Here is an 18,252-nt window from a genome sequence, read left to right as displayed (position 1 = left end):
GTCCGCCTCTGTGGCCAAATCAAGGATAAAACATGTGCGTGCTGATTCAAAGAAAGCAGATCGTTTTGCTATTAAGACCTTCAGAATGTGAGGATGCTCTAATACACAAGTGAGTTCTGAAGCATTTTCTAGACTTTCTAGGATGGACAATAATATAAAAATCAAACCACGGGTGATTAGGCATTGTATTTAGTGCATCTTAGAAGCCTTAATTGGAACAGGTGAGCTTGGTCTCGCCCCAGAGCCAGCATAGTTGGGTTTGAGGACAAATTCTGTAAATAGTTGGGAGTTAAGAGCATCCAAAGGTGGCGCTTAGCTTAGAACCAGTATATCGCTGGCCTGCTTTTGAATAAGCGCCACACTTACTATTAAGCGAAAAATAAATTGCTTAACTCATGTGATGCAAGAACTTTATTGGTGCAGCAGGCACTTTACAATGAAACCAACCCCCCGGTCCAAGCAGTCCTTCGACTGTACGTACAAAGCGGCCATTCTAACACGTGCTTCTCCCCTAAGCTGTCAGGGACACAGCTACCTCTGAAATAAGCAGTGCACACAGGATCCCTTATCACCACACTTCGATAAAGCAGCATCTGAAAATACCGGTTTGCTTACAGTAATAGGAGGCAGGAGTGTGCCTTCTCTCTGCCTTTCAAAAAAGGGAGCAGGAGAATGTCTTGGCTCCTGTGTTTGATAGTCGGAGTACGCAGGAATATCTTTACTCTTCCCCCACCTTCAGGGTTGAAAGCATTCCCAGAGGAGGTCGCGGTAGTGTTTCAGTAGATCGCAATCTCTAATAAAGATGGACCAGTGTCATCTCAGCCGATTCCTTCCTTCTGAGTCCAAAACTGAGCATCGTCTTGGTTCAAGTTAATAGTCCTTTAAACAGTCTTTCTTGCTGTGAGAACTCTTACTATGGACCCAAGTCCACCTACTGCTAATGCCTGTGGGGATGGGAGAGAGGTGTTAGAGTCACCGCGGCACATGCAAAACCCATCTTAAACGAACAAACAATTACACGTTCAATGTCAGACAAGTGTATGGCGCTTCCCCAAAAACTTCTCACACACAGGCACTTTGGGCTCTTCCGCCTCATTCCGCCCCTTTTTTGCTCTCAAGTCTTTACAACTGTTAATTGGGGAAAATCTATTTGCTTTCTCTAGTACATGCAGGCATTAAACACTTCTAAAGTAATTTCATTTACGTTCTAAACTGCATCACGTTTCCTGCGTGGCCTCGCGGCTGGCGGGGTCGCTCAGTACAAAGCGGGGGGGGCCCAGCGCGCTCACGCAGCCCCCGGCCACAGCGCGACTGTCCGCGCTGGCTGCTACCCCCGGAGCGGGAAACACCATCCTCGCGTCGTTCCACCTCTTGGTGCCTCTGCCCTGCTGGCGCCTTCACCCTCCTGCGGCCGCAAGGTCTACGTTCGCACACTGACTCCTCTCTGCTGCGTGTTCTTGGGCCAGCAGGTAAAAGGCTAACGGGGGAGCTCAGACCTGAACTCGGAGCCTTGCTTGGGCGGATCTTGGGAAGTTTGTGGCTCACTTCCCCTCTGTAAATACAGGCGAGAGTGATCTTTGGCTGATTATAGCAGTACAGCTATAGTAAGATTCTATAACTGTACCCCATGACACAAGAGCCAAGGGACTGAAGGGCAGACAAAACCAAATACAGTCATTTACTAACCCGTGTACCACTAAATCTGAGGGAAAATTACATTCTCCAAAATCTAACAAACCATCCTTTGGACCTAGAGAAGGATACCCGTGATGCATGTCATCGACGACGTGGTGTTTCACCTCCCATATCCCTCAACGGGAAAGGAGGAAGGGCTCGCTTCAGTTTCATTTGCATCCCTCAGCATAAATAACTTATCCTTCTAAAGTCTAGAAGATGATGGATGTGATTATGAGAAAATAAAGCTGACAGCTTGAAATGAGGTGTGTTTGCATAGTTCCGATACAGCCCAGCGGGTGCTGCAGCGTACGAAGTGAGAACAACAATGAGCCGCCTCGCTGTCGTTAGGAAACATGAGAGCGAAGCGCCCGCTCGGAGCAGGACCTGCACGCGCTGCACTCGGGTGAGCGCTCCCGAGTTACCAGACCTGACACACACGGGGAGGGCAGACGGGTACTGCTACCGAGCAGCTGACTCCTCTCTGAGCAAGCCACACGTCGTACCGGTGGTGCCAAAAAGCAGCACGCAAGCAAGGCTTTAAACCCTGCCCAGCCTACTTCAGACCTGCCTCATTCCTTTCAAAGCAAAGAGGACGAGGTGCTTTACATGTGCCTACATGCTCTGCACTGTCACCTTTCCAGTCAGGGTGGTGTTGTGCAACGCCGCACGCCGGGAGCACCCACCCATGGTTACCCGAAAACAGCCTCCAGTGGGAACAACAACAGGAAAAAAAAAAAAGAAGAAAAAATCAAGCAGAAACATGTTCTTTGCTGTAGTGAGAAACTCTGTCCTCCTCCCCTGTGAGGGTTCTGCAGAGCCGGTGACAGCTGCTAATGGCTGGACACGCTCCACGCAGGTTCTGCCTTTACGCGTCAGAGGAAAACACCCGACTTTGTGAAAGCTGCCACAGCGCGGGCGGTGCAGGGAGCGGCAGCGTTCCTAGCGATCAGTTTTCCTGGGAGGAGCACTGACAGCCCACGCTGCGGCTAAAACCCCTGCGGTTGGGGAAGACTTCCCTGGGGTTCCTGCCTGGGGCAGCTGCTTCGCATCCCTCATCCCGGCACAGCGAGGGAACGTTCCGTGCGTCCTACCCTCTGCAACAGTCGCCTCACAGAATTGTGAGAAGACCCCTACGGATCCCAGTGGAATCTTTCTGGAGGTCTCAAAAGCCTCTCCTGTGCAAAGCAAACAGTTTTGCTGAAGGCTGTTGCTGAGCTGTGGCGCGTGTGCGGGTAGCAGCGCTCAGCCGATGAAAGCGGCCAGACCTAAGCCAGCCTGAGCCCCCCTTGGCCGAATGCTCGGCTCCAAAGGAACGCCCCCAGCCACACCAACCACCCACGTCTCCCTCCCGGCCCCTTCTCCTCGTTAGATGCAGAAGGCAGCGCGGAGCTTCCTCCGGTAGACGCTGCCTGCCACGAGCCTCACCTCTCCCCCCGGGCAAGGGGAAGCTTTGACATACCGGCAAAGGCTTAACAAGTCCAAGCTCAAAGAGACCAAAGGTAGAAGGAAATGCCAGTTACTGTGCTGTCGGGGACGAGCCCCCTGCTGTCACCGGCTTCTCTTGCGGGGGCTCTGGCGAAGGCACTGACAAGGACCCTGCGGAGCGCAGCTGAGCCAAGAGCACCAAACACATACCTTTTCATGCCACTGAAGTAATATTGCACTGCTATTTTCTGTTGGCTTTTCAAATCCTTTATAAATGTACTTCATTAACAAGTCAACGCCATTTCTGTCTAAAGAATTCACCGCTTCTTCTATTTCACTGCTTTTAAAAGAGGTGAGGACTTTTAGCATGGTTCCCTGAGCCTGTTCCTGCAAAGACAAGGAAAGGAGGATAACGTGAGAAGTGGCCGAGCTGGCGATGACCCCAACGCTTGCGTTCGACCCGGCGCGCTGAGAGGACGCCGATGGCTGCCGTGTTTCTGTCACCAGGCGGGCGAGAGTGTTCCCACACCAGGCTTCAAGGAGCGAGGGGAAGGAAGGGGGCGAGGGGAAGGAAGGGGCAAACACCAGGGGATCGCCTGCGCGGGACACACGGCGTGTCGCTGGGCACCGGCGCCGGGTGGCCGCGTCGCGGGGGGGTCCCTGTGGCGCTTCAAAGCCCCGCGGTGTCCCACCGCCGAGCCCCCCACCCCGCCGAGCCAAGCCTCCCGCCCCGCTCACCTTGGCCGCCGCACCCCGGGCGCCCGGCGGGGAGCCGCGCAGGGCGGCGTGGAAGGCCCGCAGCGCCTCCCCTCTGCGGCGCGGGGTCAAGGACTCAAACGGCTCCGGTAGCGGCCCCAGTGCCGCCGACGGGGTGCGGGGGTTTTAGCAACGCGGCGGCTCCACGGGCCGCCCCCCGCCCCGCCCGCCCGCCCGCCCGGGGGAGTCCCACCGAGGTCCGGCCACGGGCGAGGCGGGAGGCGGCGGGGGGTGTCTCGGTCCCGCCCGCCCGGCCCCAAAGGATACTGCCTGAGCAGCGCCTCCACCTCGGGGCCGGCGTCGGGCTCGGCCGCCGCCGCCTCCTCGGGCTCCTCCACGAAGCGGTTCTCGTCGTACTGGTCGATGTCGAGGCGGCGGAAGCGGGAGGACAGGGTGCTCCGCGCCATGCCGCCGCGCCGGGCCCGCCGCGCGCCCCCGGGACCGGCGCCGGAACCACCGCCCCGGAACCGGAACCACCGCCCCGGAAACCCCGCCCCCGCGGAACCGGAAACACCGCACCGCCCCTAGGCGGGGCTCAGCTAGGCACGGCTTTATCAAACACACACGGCCTCTGAAAAAAACCAGAACGATGATTTTTAATGTACAAACGCAGCCGGTCGGACCGGAGCCCCGGACGCCGGCGCCAGCCGGGGCGGCCCTTCGGCCACTTTTATTTATATCCACTTAAAACACGCTACGACGGGGAGGGCTCGGTTCTGCCCCGCGGCCTGGGCCCGGCCTGGGGCGGCCGCGCGCGGCGGGGGGACTTTGCTGCTGAAATTCCTCACCGAACACAAAACTGCACGAACAGCCCGGGACGGAGCCGCTTCCCGGGCGTCGCCGAGGTTAAGGGGAAGAGGTTTCCTCTAAACCCAGAAATACGTAAAAACGACATGCAGCAGTATGACTTTCAAGGACAAATAACAAATACCCTGAAATGAATCTAGGGCCGGGGAGTGGGGAAAAAAGGAACTCGCTACAGACACAATACACAATAACTTTAGATAATTTAAAAATAAAAAAGGCAAGAGGCAGCATTTCAGCAGCAAAGTGCTCAATAAAAAGTATATTGTAAAGGGGCAGTACAGGGGGTGAGGGAGGCAGCAGGCGGGGACAGGCCTCAGAGGAAATACGGCGTGGTTGTTCTAGGAGGAATTACACGTTCTGAATCTGGAACTGCACGGAATAACTTTGGTTCTCTCGTATTTACATCTTTAAAGACCATGATTGATGCAATATTTCCACAGCGGTAGCAGTAATTCGGAGCAGACCATACCGTTACCAATTTCTCATCGAACATGAATTTATAGCCTTCATGAACTAGCTGGTGCGCTCTGCAGATGAGTTTTAAGTTGTTGATGTGAACAAACTGTGAAGGAAAGAAATGGAGGGTCAGTTTTCCCTAAGCAGCCACACGCGGCAGCCGGCAGGACAGCCCTGCGCAGCCGCAGCCCTGACCCTGCGGAGGAGTCACGGAGAAGCTTTTTCACACAGTGCGCTGAGAAAAAAAAACTCCTTGGGTTTTGAGACTGAGCAGGGACAAACACCCATGAAATAGAGGTGACGGCTGCGATGGCGAAGCCCCTGCTGTCGGCAAGGCTCAGCTCTTCCTGCGCCTGCCGCCCCACGACCGCAGAGACAGCGCGTGGGACGAGCGCGGCTAGTTTGGGAAGGTCAGCGAGTGTCAGCCCCGAGACATCTGTGCGCTGCCTTCCAAAGTAACAAAAATTAACTCGAGAATGGTTAATAAAAATGGGGTTTTTTTTCCTCCCAAATCCTTAGAAAAGCATTCTACACAAACCCTGGTAAGCCTCACTGCATTATACTTTTTCAAAGCAACACCAGTACCATCACATCTGGCAGTTGTATTTATGCTTTTAGGTTCAAATAGCTCATTTTTTCAAGCTGGCTCGAGCGAGCCTCCTCCTCCACCATGACTTACTCCCAGTGGTCTCACACAGAAAGTTCATCATCTAACAGCGCCCTTGTCTATTCATCACTCGGGGAAATATGAAACTCGTAGCTGAACGCTCCAATTTACATCGTACCTGCAACGACCTTACGTCGCACACAACAGCGTCATTACCTCATTCGTCACCTTTGCACCGAAGAGCCAGCCTGCTCCTCGCGGACTGATCGCCCACGTATCAACATCTTCTGGGTCAGACCAAACGAGGTCGCAGAAGGCGCCTTTGTGAGGAATTTCTTGATTACGTTCAATGGTTCGAATCTGATCGAGAGTCTTGATGTCTGGAGAGAGGCCGCCGTGCACACAGAGAATCTGCTCATCTATTAACTGGAGGAAAAAGAGACACACGTGCAAAACACTCAGTATTTTAATCCAGCCCAGAATGCTACCGGCGCGACCCTTACAGGTCACTAACTCCAGCAGTCACATTTAGACAATCTACTTGTATTTTTGTAACGTGGTGTTTACACTTACAGCTGCTATTGTGAGCATGTCGAAGACTTTGGTACAGTATCTCCAAGCATTAGCATTTCCGTATTTGGTTTGGCACTCGTCTGTTAAACAGAGAAATTTTTTTCTTCTTAATGGGTCAGAAGCAATTCAGGCAATAAGGTCAGAGGTGAACACTCAGAGCAGAACTCAAAAGTCAGGTGAATAATAAAAACCCTATCAGGAGCACGGGTCAGCGGAAGCGCTCGGCTCTCCTGCTGGCCCGGCCCAGCTGCAGACGGGACCAGGGAACCTCTTGGACCTCGCTTACCGAGCAACGCAGTGCAGAGCGCACAGGGTCTGCTGCAACACACCCGGCGATGCTTCCCCTGCTGGCCATGGCTGGGAGCTGCCCCTTGGCTAGACCAGCCCTGGCCTTAAATCAGCGAATTTCATGCAGGAGAATTGAGGCAGAAAGTGTAAACCAACCAGGGCTGGTGGAAGATATTCTCACCAGCAATGGGAGTTACAGCGGCTCTGTTTACAGTAACAGGAACGCGGCAACAAACCTGAGGGGCCGGTGCTTCTTAAGCAACCTGTGAAAGTTTATATTCGCTCCTGTTGACACATTATCCCAAAGAAAGTACGTCACAGACATTAATCTTTGCGGCCAGCGTTAAGATATTTTCCAGGATTTCCTGAGGTTTTATCAAAGCCTCACACAACAACAAAGAAGTCTCAAAGCAATTTAATTCCCTCTGTTTTTCAAACAGTTGATCTGTTGTTTATTTCTTGCCGGTGGCATTTTCCCAGACTCTCACTGTTGACAATAAATGGCTTCCACAGCAAACTCCATGCATGATACTGATTTTTAGTTGTACTGAAACTTAAGGGCCATTACAGTAACATCATGACTTTGTGTCAAACCTCTCATTACCAGACCCCAAAGCACATTCTGTATAAATATGTGCTCCTTCTCGGTCTCTAAAATTGAATGTGGCACCAAAAAACAAACAGAAAACCCAGATGCTGGTGGTAAAAAGCAACAAGATGAGCACTAAAACATGTTCTACTTCACAAACACAATGACCACATTAACAAATTATAACACTCAAGTTCTGCTGAGCCCACTTCCCATCCAGTCCCAGGAAAGCCCCAGGGAGTGCCGCATTCAGAACAGCTTTCCCGAGGGAAAGACGCCATACTCGTTTATTACGCGTGAGCCCCCATTCAGAAATCATTTGGATAAAGACTTACCGTAAAATCCATACACTTGTGTTATCTGCCTGCTTTCATGATTGCCTCGTAACAGTGTGATACGATCAGGCCACTTAGCTTTTAGTGCAAGAAGGTAAGTGAAAGTCTCAAGGCTATAATAACCTCTATCTACAAAGTCACCCTGCAAGTCAAAAAAATATTCATAAATGGACAGTCAAATGGAAAACTGCAAAGTGATACATCTGTTCTAAATTTCTCGCAGCGCACAATGAAAACTAATGCCAAAGTGAAGCCAGGACCTGCTGGGATCTACGAGAACATGTTCTTTGGCCACCGGGTGTTTCAGGTTTGAGCTGGCACACTGTCCTTAAGCCACCGCGCTCGTCCAGAGCTGCCCTGACACGCAACCCGACGGACCCTCTGCACACTGCTCGCTGAGGCGGGATGCTGCTGCCCCACCGGCACAGCTCCGCTTGACAGGCATCGCGCTCCTCCCTTCCTGTGTCGTCTCATACCACGCAGCTCATACTTTATTCAGCAAAATAAAACCCGTACACAGTAACCAAACAGCAAAAGCAAATGCAACACTCACAGGCAAGGTCTGAAACTCAGTGAGTGTATCAGGATTTAAACTTTAAGCTCCTTTTTTAAACACCTGCCAAGAGACGGGAGAGCCCAGCATGCACATACCATGAAGATGTAGTTGGTGTCGGGGACCTGACCACCGGTCCTGAACAGCTCACAGAGGTCGTAGAACTGTGGAGGGAAGCCGATGCCTGAGGGCTGTGGTCACTGGTGGGCACCGGCCCCGGGGGCTGTGCTGTGCTGCGCAGCTCTGCGGGGCACGGCATGGTGCTGGGGGCTGCACCGGCTGGGCTGGGCCAGGCAGGTTTGGGGCTGGGTAAGACTGGACTGGGCTGGACCGTGCAGAACTAGGCTAGACTAGAACAGGCAGGGCTGGACTGGACTGGGCAGGGCTAGACTGGGCAGGGCTAGACTGGGGCTGGGCTGGGTCAGCGGTCCAGTGCAGCCCGACGACGGGGCCGCCCGCCCGTTACCTGCCCGTGGATGTCCCCGCAGACGGTGACGGGCGTGGAGACGGGCTGGACGTTGGACTCCTCCAGCAGCAGGTCGCACACGTAGTCGCAGAGGCGCTGCGGGGGAAGAGCGGGTGGGTACCGGCCCCGACCCCCCGACCCCCGCCCCGACCCCCCGTCCCGCCCCGGCCCCCGGCCCCCGCCCCGCCCCGCGGGCCGCGGCCGCACCTTGAGGTCGTTCTCGGGCAGGTACTTGCAGAGCCGCGCGATCTCGACGTACTTGTCCAGGTCCAGCGGCGCCATCTTGGGACGGCGGCTCGGGGCCGGAAGCGGAGCCCGGCACTTCCGGGGAGCGGCGCGGGCCGCCGACGCCAGCGGAAGCCGGGGGCACTTCCGGCGGGGGCGGGCCGGAAGGCGGCAGCCGCCGCTTCCGCCCGGTGCCCGCGCCCCGCCCCGCCATGGGGCCGCCGGCGCTGCCGCTGCTGGGTCCGGGGCACCGCCCGCGGCCGGGCAAGTGGTGAGTGGGACGGGACGGGACGGGACGGGACGGGACGGGACGGGACGGGACGGGACCCCGCCCGGCTCCGTCACGGCTGAGCCCCCCACCCCCCCCGCCGCTTCCCGCAGGTACCGGCTGTCGCCGCGCGGTGACCGGCCCCGCGGGCGCGTGGGCCACGGCTGCCTCTTCCTGCCGGGCGGCGGTACCGGCCGCGTCCTTCTGCTGGGCGGCGCCGACCCCGCCGGCGCCTTCGCGGACGCCCACTTCGTGGAGCTGGGTGAGGGCCGGGCGGGGGGAGCGGGGGGAGCGGGGAGCCGCCGGGCCGTCGCCGACCGCTCCCCCCGTGCCCGCAGGCGAGCTCCGCTGGGCCCCGGCCGGCTGGAGCGGGCTACGGCCCCGCTACGAACATGCCACCTTCCTGCCCGCCGCCGCCCCTCCGCGCCTCTGGGTGTTCGGCGGCGCCCACCCGGCGGGGAACCGGAGCTGCGTCCAGGTGCTGGACCCGGGTGAGTGCCCGAGGACCCGCCCGCCCCGGAGGCTGCCCGGAGGGCGGCCCCGTCGCTTGGGGCTCCCCGCAGGTTCGGTCTTGGCGCTCGCCCCACCGTGTCCCGGGGAGCGGGTGCGAAGCCGGCTCCAGGATCCGTGGGGGGCGTGGGCACGCGGGACAGGACAGCCCAAAGCCGCTGCCAGCCCCGTTGCCGTGGCCATCCCTGGGCAGGGGAGCAGAGCGTGTTTTCTGTACCACGGTGATTACTTTGTTATTCAAATGTTTTAATTAGAAACAGGAACCTGGGAGACCCCTGAAGTGTGTGGCGTTCAGCCGCTGCCTAGGACGTTCCACACATCCTCAGCAGCCGTAGGAGACTGTCTGTATGTGTTTGGAGGGGGAGATAAAGGAGCAGAACCCGTTACGGACCAGCGGCTTCACGTGTTTGACACAGGTATCTCGGGGGCGTCAAGGGCTCTTACGCCCAATGAAGGGATCCATCCTCTGTTGAACGGGAACTCTGCGTTTCAGATTCACTCGGAGGTGTGGAAATGTGGGGCCCCCGCTTTGGCTACAAGTCTAAATGGATTGGTGGATGTTCCTCGCTGCTGACACGCACTTATCTTTATGTAGTTACTCAGAATTTGGGCCAAAACAGCAGCATAAAGGGCCTGGGGTGAGGAATGCTGTGGGAGATGGGAGTGGTTTGTCACAGCTGCCCACCAGCTGACTCCTTTCCATGGCAGCATCATCCTGTGCCGCTTGTGTCCTGACAGCGTTGTCTGTTCATTCTTACGGTCCTGCATGCCACAGAAGGGGTTTGCCTCCAGTTCGAATGAATCTGTCCTGCTGCTGGGTGACCCAGACAGCACACAGAGCTCTGTCAGGGGCTCGCCTGCGCTTTATCGTACGGCGTTAACTCTTCTCTGATCCCACGGGAGGTGCCTCCTCAGGAAGCCTCAGCGGGGCGCCGGGATCACCGGTTCATAGAGCTTTGAGAGCTTTCTCCCTAATGCACTTGTCCTCCTGGTTTTAGCCACCTTGACCTGGTCCCAGCCAGACACTCGTGGTGATCCCCCCTCTCCTCGGCATGGGCACGTCATGGTTGCAGTCGGGACCAAACTCTTCATACATGGAGGTTTAGCTGGTGATGTTTTTTACAATGATCTCTTCTGCATTGATATAAGTAAGTACGGATATAGGTACCGCAGAGCGATAGCTGCTGTGTGATGTGTTTTGACTCTGGGGTACCTTTTTTCTAAAAGATCAGTTCTTACGTTCTTAAAAATATTACTGTATTTGTTTAAAACAACAAAACTTGTGGGTTTCTTTTAAACCGTAACTCTAGACATGTTCTTTTCCTCCCAACAGATGACATGACGTGGGTTAAGATAGCAGCCACCGGCGATGTCCCAGGAGGACGGGCATCCCACTCATCGGCTGTGTTTAAAGACCACTTGTATATCTTTGGCGGAATAGGTCCGGACGGGACACTAGATACCACGTACAGGTACCACACAGGTAGGGAGACTTATCTCGGCTGTGTCACGGTACATGCCTGGCTGTCGGGAGATGCGTTGTCCCCTCAGCTCCTGGGCTTCACCCTCCTGGCAGTCAGTGTCATTGCGCCGGAGTTACACCGGCACAAGGCTGAATGCTGAAACGCTCATCAGTGTTGAAAACTAGCCCGGTGAATGACGTCACTGTCCCAGCACACTTTTTAAGCCTGTGAAGCTACATTTGAAGATGTGAACATGTATCTTTGCACTGCAGAGAAGCAGCAGTGGGTGCTCCTGCAGTTCGATTCCCCCCTGCCCGCGGGGAGGCTGGACCACGCCATGTGCGTCATTCCCTGGCGGGTTGGCAGGAGCGGAGAGAGCGGAGCTGTCACCAGGGAGGAGTCAACCGAGTCAGGGGGTGACAAAGCTGGCCCCCTCCAGAAGAGTGAACGGGAGGAGGAGGGTGCTGAAGACACCATTGTGCACCTACTGTTAATATTTGGTGGGATGGACATGCAGGGGGAAATATACAGGGACTGCCTCGTCAGCCTGATCGAGTAGCGGAGCTGCGGTCCTGCACAGCACCAGCCTTTTTGACTCAGTTTTTATAGTGCTGTCAGATTAAGTTAATTCTTTTTTTCCAATAAAGAAATTCTTACCCCCAAACAGATGGCACTGTGCTATGGCATCCCGCTGCGGTGTGGGTGCTGTGCGTACGCAGTCCTGCTGACAGTGGGTGCAGCATTCCCGGGAAGCTGCAGAGCAGTTTCGGCCCTGACACGTGAGTGCAGCTGCTGGAACATGAGCACCTGCAAGGGTTTAGTCTGTCTCAGGACAGCTTTCTGCGGGGAGACGCTCGCATAGCTGGCTACAGAAACACTTCTAGCTGTCAAGCCAGTGTTACCTGGAAACAGCCTTTGGGAGGGTGATTGGAGTTGTAGCATTCACTATTTTGAAAAATGAGTGAATGAAAATCGAGGTGGGGGGGGAACAAACACAAAAAACATGGAGTCACAGACTGCGGGGGCTGGAAGGGCCCTCTGGAGCTCATCCCGTCCCACCCCTGCGTGAGCAGGCACCCCCAGAGCAGGGGCACAGGGCCGCGTCCAGGCGGGGGGTGAATGTCTCCAGGGAAGGGACCCCACAGCCTCCCTGGGCAGCCCGTGCCCCTGCTCTGGCACCCGCACAGGGAAGGGGTTTGTCCTCATGTTCAGGTGGAACTTCCCATGTTCCAGCTTGTGCCTGTTGCCCCTTGGCCTGGTGTTGGGCACCACTGAAAAGAGTCCAGTCCCATGCTCCTGACACCCGCCCTTTAGATATTTATAAGCATTGATAAGGTCCCCCCTCAGCCTTCCCTTCTCCAGGCTGAACAGACCCAGGTCTTTCAGCCTTTCCTCATAAGGGAGATGTTCCAGCCCCTGGTCACCTTGGTAGCTCTCAGCTGGACTCACTTAAGCAGTTCCGTGTCCTTCCTGAACTGGAGGGCACAAACTGTTCCCCTACACCAGGGTAAAGGGGAAGTACTAAGTGGTTTTAAGGTGGTTATTAGAGCAGGCACCACAAAAGCTCCTTCTGTGCTCAGTTCAGTTTATCTAATCCCAAGATTGGACAAGGGGCATGGCTAAATCACCTGAGTGCCAGTTTTACAGAACACTTAAGGTTTAGACTAGTTTTCAGGCTCCAGAAAACTGGTCTGTTGTCTCATGTGAGACTAATAAAGCTCCTAAAAATAGTTTTACAAGCACAGGAAGTGGTACTTGTAGTTAAGCAAGGCTGCTTTTGCATCATCACCAGTGCAGGCAGCTCTGCTGCAGCAAGCAGTGCCCAGGCTCTCGCAGAGCCGCACGAGCGAGGAGAGCACACACCCTTCAGCAGCGTTTGAGGCTGACTAACCCCCTTCCTTGTGACAGTCTGTTACACCATGAGCCTCACCACAGTTCTAACCACACTTCAGCAGGGGGGTGTAGTGCTTGTCAGGAGTTCCCACGTGACTGAGGGCAAGAGATGCCCAGCTTATGGAGCTGTTTGCACCACCGCTCCCCATTGCTCGAGGGGTGCATGTGCCTGTCAGCACCAACAGCCAGAGACAACCTTCCCTCCGCAAGGCTCACTGGCACCAGTGGCAGCCCCAGGGCAGGGAAAAGCTCGCGGTCTGCAAAGCCCTCAGTGCCAGCACCGTTACAGCTTTCAAGCCCCTTAGTATGTCCCTGCGCAGCCCTTCCCACACTAGGAAAACCCAGGGCTCCCTTCCCCAGAAGCCAGGGGGCAGCCAGGCCTGGGGAGGCGTGCAGCTCACCGGAGGGCAGGGCTGTTCCCTTCACACGTGGAAGGCTGACCTCAGACGGGTACCATACCGCTGCTGGTCGCTCCAACTCCTTCCACGTGGGCCTAAGCCTGGTTAGAACTAGTGCTGCAACTGGGTAACGGGAAACAAAGCTAGAACAAAGTCCAGTGTAAATAACAAATTTATTGTGGTCACTTCAGGTAGAAAAGTTCTACACCAAATCCACATGACCGAGTTGTTAAATAGCACACTTCCACTGCCAGTACTTCTAAACCCCTTTCGCATTTACAGTCCCCCCCACTACCCTTTCCCTCCCCAGACATCGAGCAACTGCTAACGAAAAGCAGCATACAGCCACGTCGGGCTAGCGTTTCCAGCTCCACTCACGAGTGAAGATTCAAAGTTACATTCCAAATTAAGAGTTCAATATTTTAAACAAGTGTTCCTGAGTCCAATATATACACACACACCATCCGGAGATGCCAGTATCTACAACTCATCCTTCTCTGCTGCTTCCTCTTCCCCAGGGGGAGGGCCCGCGCTGCCATAGAGCTTGCTAACTATTGGCTGAACAACTTCCTCCAGCTCCTTCTTTTTCGCTTTGAAGTCTTCGATGTCCGCATCCTGATGGCTTTCGAGCCACTCAATCTTTTCCTCTACTGCTTTCTCTATTGTTTCTTTGTCTTCAGATGACAGTTTGCCACCCAGCTTCTCCTTGTCCCCAATCTGATTCTTCAGAGAATAGGCGTAGCTTTCCAGCTCATTCCGGGCATCAATGCGTTCTTTAAGCTTCTTGTCTTCCTCAGCAAACTTCTCAGCATCATTAACCATCCTCTCAATCTCTTCTGGCGTCAGCCGATTCTGATCATTTGTAATCGTGATCTTGTTTTTGTTCCCAGTGCCCTTGTCTTCAGCTGTGACGCGGAGGATTCCGTTCACATCTATTTCAAAGGTAACTTCAATCTGGGGGACGCCACGAGGGGCTGGAGGGATTCCAGTGAGATCGAAAGTTCCCAGGAGGTGATTATCCTTGGTGAGGGGACGCTCGCCTGCAAGACAATTAGATAAGGTTCCTTTCTTTCCCAGCTGTGGTTTGTACTTTGTAGAAACACGAGCTACACACTTTTACAAAGTAAGGTTTTCATTTCAACCTGACATCTGTCCAAGCACCTCCTGCAGCATCACCTCTTGCCAAGGAGCCCTTTGGAACAGAGCCAGGAGAAAACACACACTTGAACAAGATCTAAGCAGCAGCTTTTGATGCAGGTCAAGAAGCCTGATAAGAGCTGCTTCAGAGAGCTGGCACTGTTACCAAGCCCTTCTCCATACAGAGACACCTGCAACTGTCCGGAAACACCTACAGCCTTTGCATAAGGCAGTGGCAAGTATTAAAGCCCTACAGATTCCAGCTGCCAGCCTGGACCTCCACAGGGTACGCCTACCTTCATAGACCTTGATCGTCACAGTTGGCTGATTGTCAGAAGCCGTGGAGAAGATCTGAGACTTCTTTGTGGGAACAACAGTGTTTCTTGGGATCAGTTTAGTCATTACACCTCCGACGGTCTCAATGCCAAGTGTCAGAGGACAGACATCGAGCAACACCAAGTCACCTGTAACAGATCAAGGGCAAGACTGACATGACTTCAGCCTGAAAGAACACAGCATCTCATCACTGCCAACAGGATCCTCAGGTCTCAGAGGCACAGGACTTCTAAAGGATGGGAAAAGAAGTGCTACTACACTTGTCAATAACTAATACCCACTAGTCAGAGTCAATGCTCTCAAACTGAGAGTGAAGGTGTCATTACCTGTGTCTTGGTCCCCAGAGAGAACGCCAGCCTGGACAGCCGCCCCATAGGCTACAGCCTCGTCCGGGTTAATGCCACGAGAAGGCTCCTTCCCATTGAAGAACTCCTTAACCAGCTGCTGTATTTTGGGAATGCGAGTAGACCCACCAACAAGAACAATCTCATCGATGTCAGACTTCTTCAGGTCAGAATCTTCCAGGACTTTCTGAACAGGCTTCATTGTTGAACGGAACAGGTCCTAGAAGACCAAGAAGGCCCAGGACTGTAAGACTGTATTCCCACATGCCCAGCCTCTGAATTACATGGCTGTAGGGGACAAAGGGCAACCTCCATTGAGGAGGAACTGCCTTATGACCAGCCTTGATGAGACCTCAGCTGCCACTAACACACACACAGCCCCAGCTACCCCAGCAAGGAGCAGCTGCCTGCTTTGCGGTGCAAGCACAAAGTTATTTATACCCCACGGGGCAGCACCACAGCGTGATACGCTGCTTGCCCACAAGTCTCCAATCTAGAGCCGAGGCAATGTAACTCTACCTTTCTGAACTTACCATGTTCAGCTCCTCAAACTTGGCACGAGTAAGTGTCTCCGAGAAATCCTCTCCTTCAAAGAAGGATTCTATTTCAATTCTAGCCTGATGCTGAGATGACAAGGCTCGCTTTGCTTTCTCCACTTCCCGTCTTAGCTTCTGCACAGCTCTGTTATCCTTCCTAACATCTTTCCCCGTTTTCTTCTTGTAGAGCTTTATGAAGTGCTCCATAACACGTTGGTCAAAGTCTTCCCCACCCAGGTGCGTGTCGCCATTAGTAGCCACAACTTCAAAGACTCCATTGTCAATTGTGAGGAGGGAGACATCAAAAGTTCCACCACCCAAGTCGAACACGAGGATGTTCTTCTCACCCTCTCTCTTGTCCAATCCATAAGCAATGGCAGCAGCCGTTCTGTAACGGAGACCAGCCTGTTCAGAAGCTGGGACTGCCACCCCGCACCTCCCCAGCAGGCAGGAAAGGTTAGGCTACTTACGGCTCATTAATAATTCTCATCACATTCAACCCAGCAATTGTCCCAGCATCTTTTGTAGCCTGACGCTGAGCATCGTTAAAGTAGGCTGGCACAGTAACAACAGCATGGGTAACCTGCATAAGGGGTAGGAAATACAATTTTGTTACAGAAAAAAGCACATAGCTTGTAAATAACCACAGCAACACTGGTAACAAGTATGCCATTGTTCTTTACAGAGAAGTTAAAAACCCACCATCAGCTGAGCCCATTCAGCTGGGCTGCCTAAGGGGCCAGCAGCACTGCAAAGGGTGTAGGACTGCAAGGCTAGCCCACACATTCAGGCCACCCATCTTTAGTTTTGTAAAGCTGCTGCTTTACATTCTCACTAGTAGCACTCATGAACTTACTTTCTTGCCTAAGTAAGCCTCTGCCGTCTCCTTCATCTTTGTCAGGACCATAGCAGAAATTTCTTCAGGAGCAAATGTTTTTGTCTGTCCACCTCCAACATCGACTTGAATATGGGGCTTGGCTTTCTTTTCAACAACCTGAGAAGAACAACATATACTGTCTTTTTCCAACAGTTAACAGAATTATGCCCACTTATCTCAGTGTTTCTTTCTCTCTTAAGATTAAGCAAGCCTCTGTAAGAGACACAATGTGAACACTAGGTCACACAAAGAACTGTTGCCTATACACCACAGCACCCTAGCCCTCCACAGGGTTGCTCAAAAGGGTGCCATGATGCAGCAGCCTCTCAGAAAAGCCTTCTGCCTTTCCCAGAGAAGAGGAAGGCAGGCAGCACCTGCAGCCCACTCCACTGAGCAGACACGCAGGCCCCCCCCCCCGCCGCCCAGCCCTCTGCACTCAGGGCCCACCTTGAAGGGCAGGTACTTGATGTCCTGCTGCACGGAAGGGTCGTTCCAGGTGCGGCCGATGAGCCGCTTGGCATCGAACACCGTGTTCTCGGGGTTGGACGTAAGCTGGTTCTTGGCAGCATCCCCGATCAAGCGCTCCCCCTCGGGCGTGAACGCCACGTAGGACGGCGTGATGCGGTTACCCTGGTCGTTGGCGATGATTTCCACGCGGCCATTCTTGAAAACGCCCACGCTGCGGGGCAGCGGAGCAGTCAGGCGGCGCTGGGGCCCGCACCCCCGCTTCCGCTCCTCCCTCCACCCCCCTCCCCGGGCCCCACAGACCGCTTCCCCACACACACCCCCCGCCACCCGGGTGCCCACGGGCCCAGCCCCACCACCAGCACCCGGGGGCCCACGGACCCAGCCGCCCCCATCCCGGAGGCCCACGGGCCCAGCCGCCCCCCCTCCCCACGCACCAGGAGTAGGTGGTGCCGAGGTCGATGCCCACCACCGTGCCCACGTCCTCCTTTTTCTCCTCGTCCTCCGCCCGCGCGGCGCCCAGCAGCAGCAGCGCCAACAGGAGGTGCTTCATGCCGACCGCTCGCCCGCGCCGCCCTGCCGAGAAACCGCCCGTCACAAAATGGAGGCGCCACGTGCGCGGCCGCCGCCCGCCCGCCCGCCCCCTCCACACCAGACCCCCCGCCACGTCCCGCATCGCCGGTCCGGCCCTTACCGCTGCCGTTACGCTGCGACAACGACCGCTCCGCGCCCCCCAAACTGCTGCTGAGCACCCAGGCCGCGCCGCCCGCCCTTATATACCTTCCGTTACTCCTTCGTGGAGGCTCGCCATTGGCTGAGGAGCCCTCGCTGGAGCCTCTCCATTGGTTGGCTGCTACTAAGCTGGCCTTCCTCCATTGGTGAGAATCAGGCGGTCCCTCTGACATGCCTGGCGCGCCCCGCTCCGGCCACTCCATTGGTTCACCCTGCCGGCGTCGCGGACCTATCAACAGAGAAGCGTGAGCCAAGCGGAGCCATCCCATTGGCTGGGGGCGGCCGTCATGGCGAGGGCAGGGTAGGCGCCGGGGGGACGTTCTGGAAGTTTCCATGGTTACCGACCCCGGCCGGGCTGGGACCCGCCATGGTGGCGGTTTGGCCATGGCGCCCGGTCACCCCGCCCGCCTCGGGGCGCCCCGGCTCCGCAGCGTCCCCGGCCCCCCGGAGGGAGGTGCGGTGAGGCGGGGACCGTGCGGCGGCCCCGGGGCTGGGCCCTGGCGGGGCGGACACGGGCCTCGGCAGCCGAGCGGGGC

General features: G+C 55.5%; 4 protein-coding genes across 5 annotated transcripts; 1 reads left to right on the top strand and 3 right to left on the bottom strand.

Moving 5' to 3' along the window:
• Positions 1-396: 396 nt before the first annotated feature.
• ARPC5L (actin related protein 2/3 complex subunit 5 like) lies at positions 397-4,344 on the bottom strand. Its single transcript, XM_064468535.1, has 4 exons — positions 4,126-4,344; positions 3,841-3,913; positions 3,313-3,489; positions 397-944 (listed from the first exon to the last, which is right to left on the bottom strand). The coding sequence occupies exons 1-4, from the start codon at positions 4,263-4,265 to the stop codon at positions 882-884; spliced, it is 453 nt and encodes a 150-aa protein (XP_064324605.1). The 5' UTR covers positions 4,266-4,344; the 3' UTR covers positions 397-881.
• Positions 4,345-4,428: 84 nt separating this feature from the next.
• On the bottom strand, positions 4,429-8,880 carry PPP6C (protein phosphatase 6 catalytic subunit). Of its 2 annotated transcripts, XM_064468533.1 has the most exons (7): positions 8,740-8,880; positions 8,533-8,628; positions 8,165-8,230; positions 7,514-7,655; positions 6,302-6,381; positions 5,945-6,154; positions 4,429-5,227 (listed from the first exon to the last, which is right to left on the bottom strand). In XM_064468533.1, the coding sequence occupies exons 1-7, from the start codon at positions 8,812-8,814 to the stop codon at positions 4,979-4,981; spliced, it is 918 nt and encodes a 305-aa protein (XP_064324603.1). In that variant the 5' UTR covers positions 8,815-8,880; the 3' UTR covers positions 4,429-4,978. The 2 variants fall into 2 exon arrangements, with proteins under 2 accessions (XP_064324603.1, XP_064324602.1); XM_064468532.1 differs by having other exon boundaries at positions 8,533-8,866.
• On the top strand, positions 8,879-11,662 carry RABEPK (Rab9 effector protein with kelch motifs). The gene is made up of 7 exons (XM_064468531.1): positions 8,879-9,028; positions 9,139-9,287; positions 9,364-9,516; positions 9,790-9,951; positions 10,534-10,683; positions 10,869-11,018; positions 11,271-11,662. The coding sequence occupies exons 1-7, from the start codon at positions 8,970-8,972 to the stop codon at positions 11,555-11,557; spliced, it is 1,110 nt and encodes a 369-aa protein (XP_064324601.1). The 5' UTR covers positions 8,879-8,969; the 3' UTR covers positions 11,558-11,662.
• Positions 11,663-13,443: 1,781 nt separating this feature from the next.
• On the bottom strand, positions 13,444-17,786 carry HSPA5 (heat shock protein family A (Hsp70) member 5). Its single transcript, XM_064468844.1, has 9 exons — positions 17,679-17,786; positions 17,422-17,560; positions 16,967-17,198; positions 16,499-16,636; positions 16,113-16,225; positions 15,640-16,030; positions 15,089-15,326; positions 14,723-14,890; positions 13,444-14,329 (listed from the first exon to the last, which is right to left on the bottom strand). The coding sequence occupies exons 2-9, from the start codon at positions 17,535-17,537 to the stop codon at positions 13,770-13,772; spliced, it is 1,956 nt and encodes a 651-aa protein (XP_064324914.1). The 5' UTR covers positions 17,538-17,560; positions 17,679-17,786; the 3' UTR covers positions 13,444-13,769.
• Between the last annotated feature and the right edge of the window lie 466 nt (positions 17,787-18,252).

This window comes from Phalacrocorax carbo, chromosome 18, assembly GCF_963921805.1.
Source record: "Phalacrocorax carbo chromosome 18, bPhaCar2.1, whole genome shotgun sequence".
Lineage (NCBI taxonomy): Eukaryota > Metazoa > Chordata > Aves > Suliformes > Phalacrocoracidae > Phalacrocorax > Phalacrocorax carbo.
The sequence above is the reverse complement of the archived record's forward strand: the minus strand, read 5'-3'. Positions and strand labels throughout refer to the sequence as shown.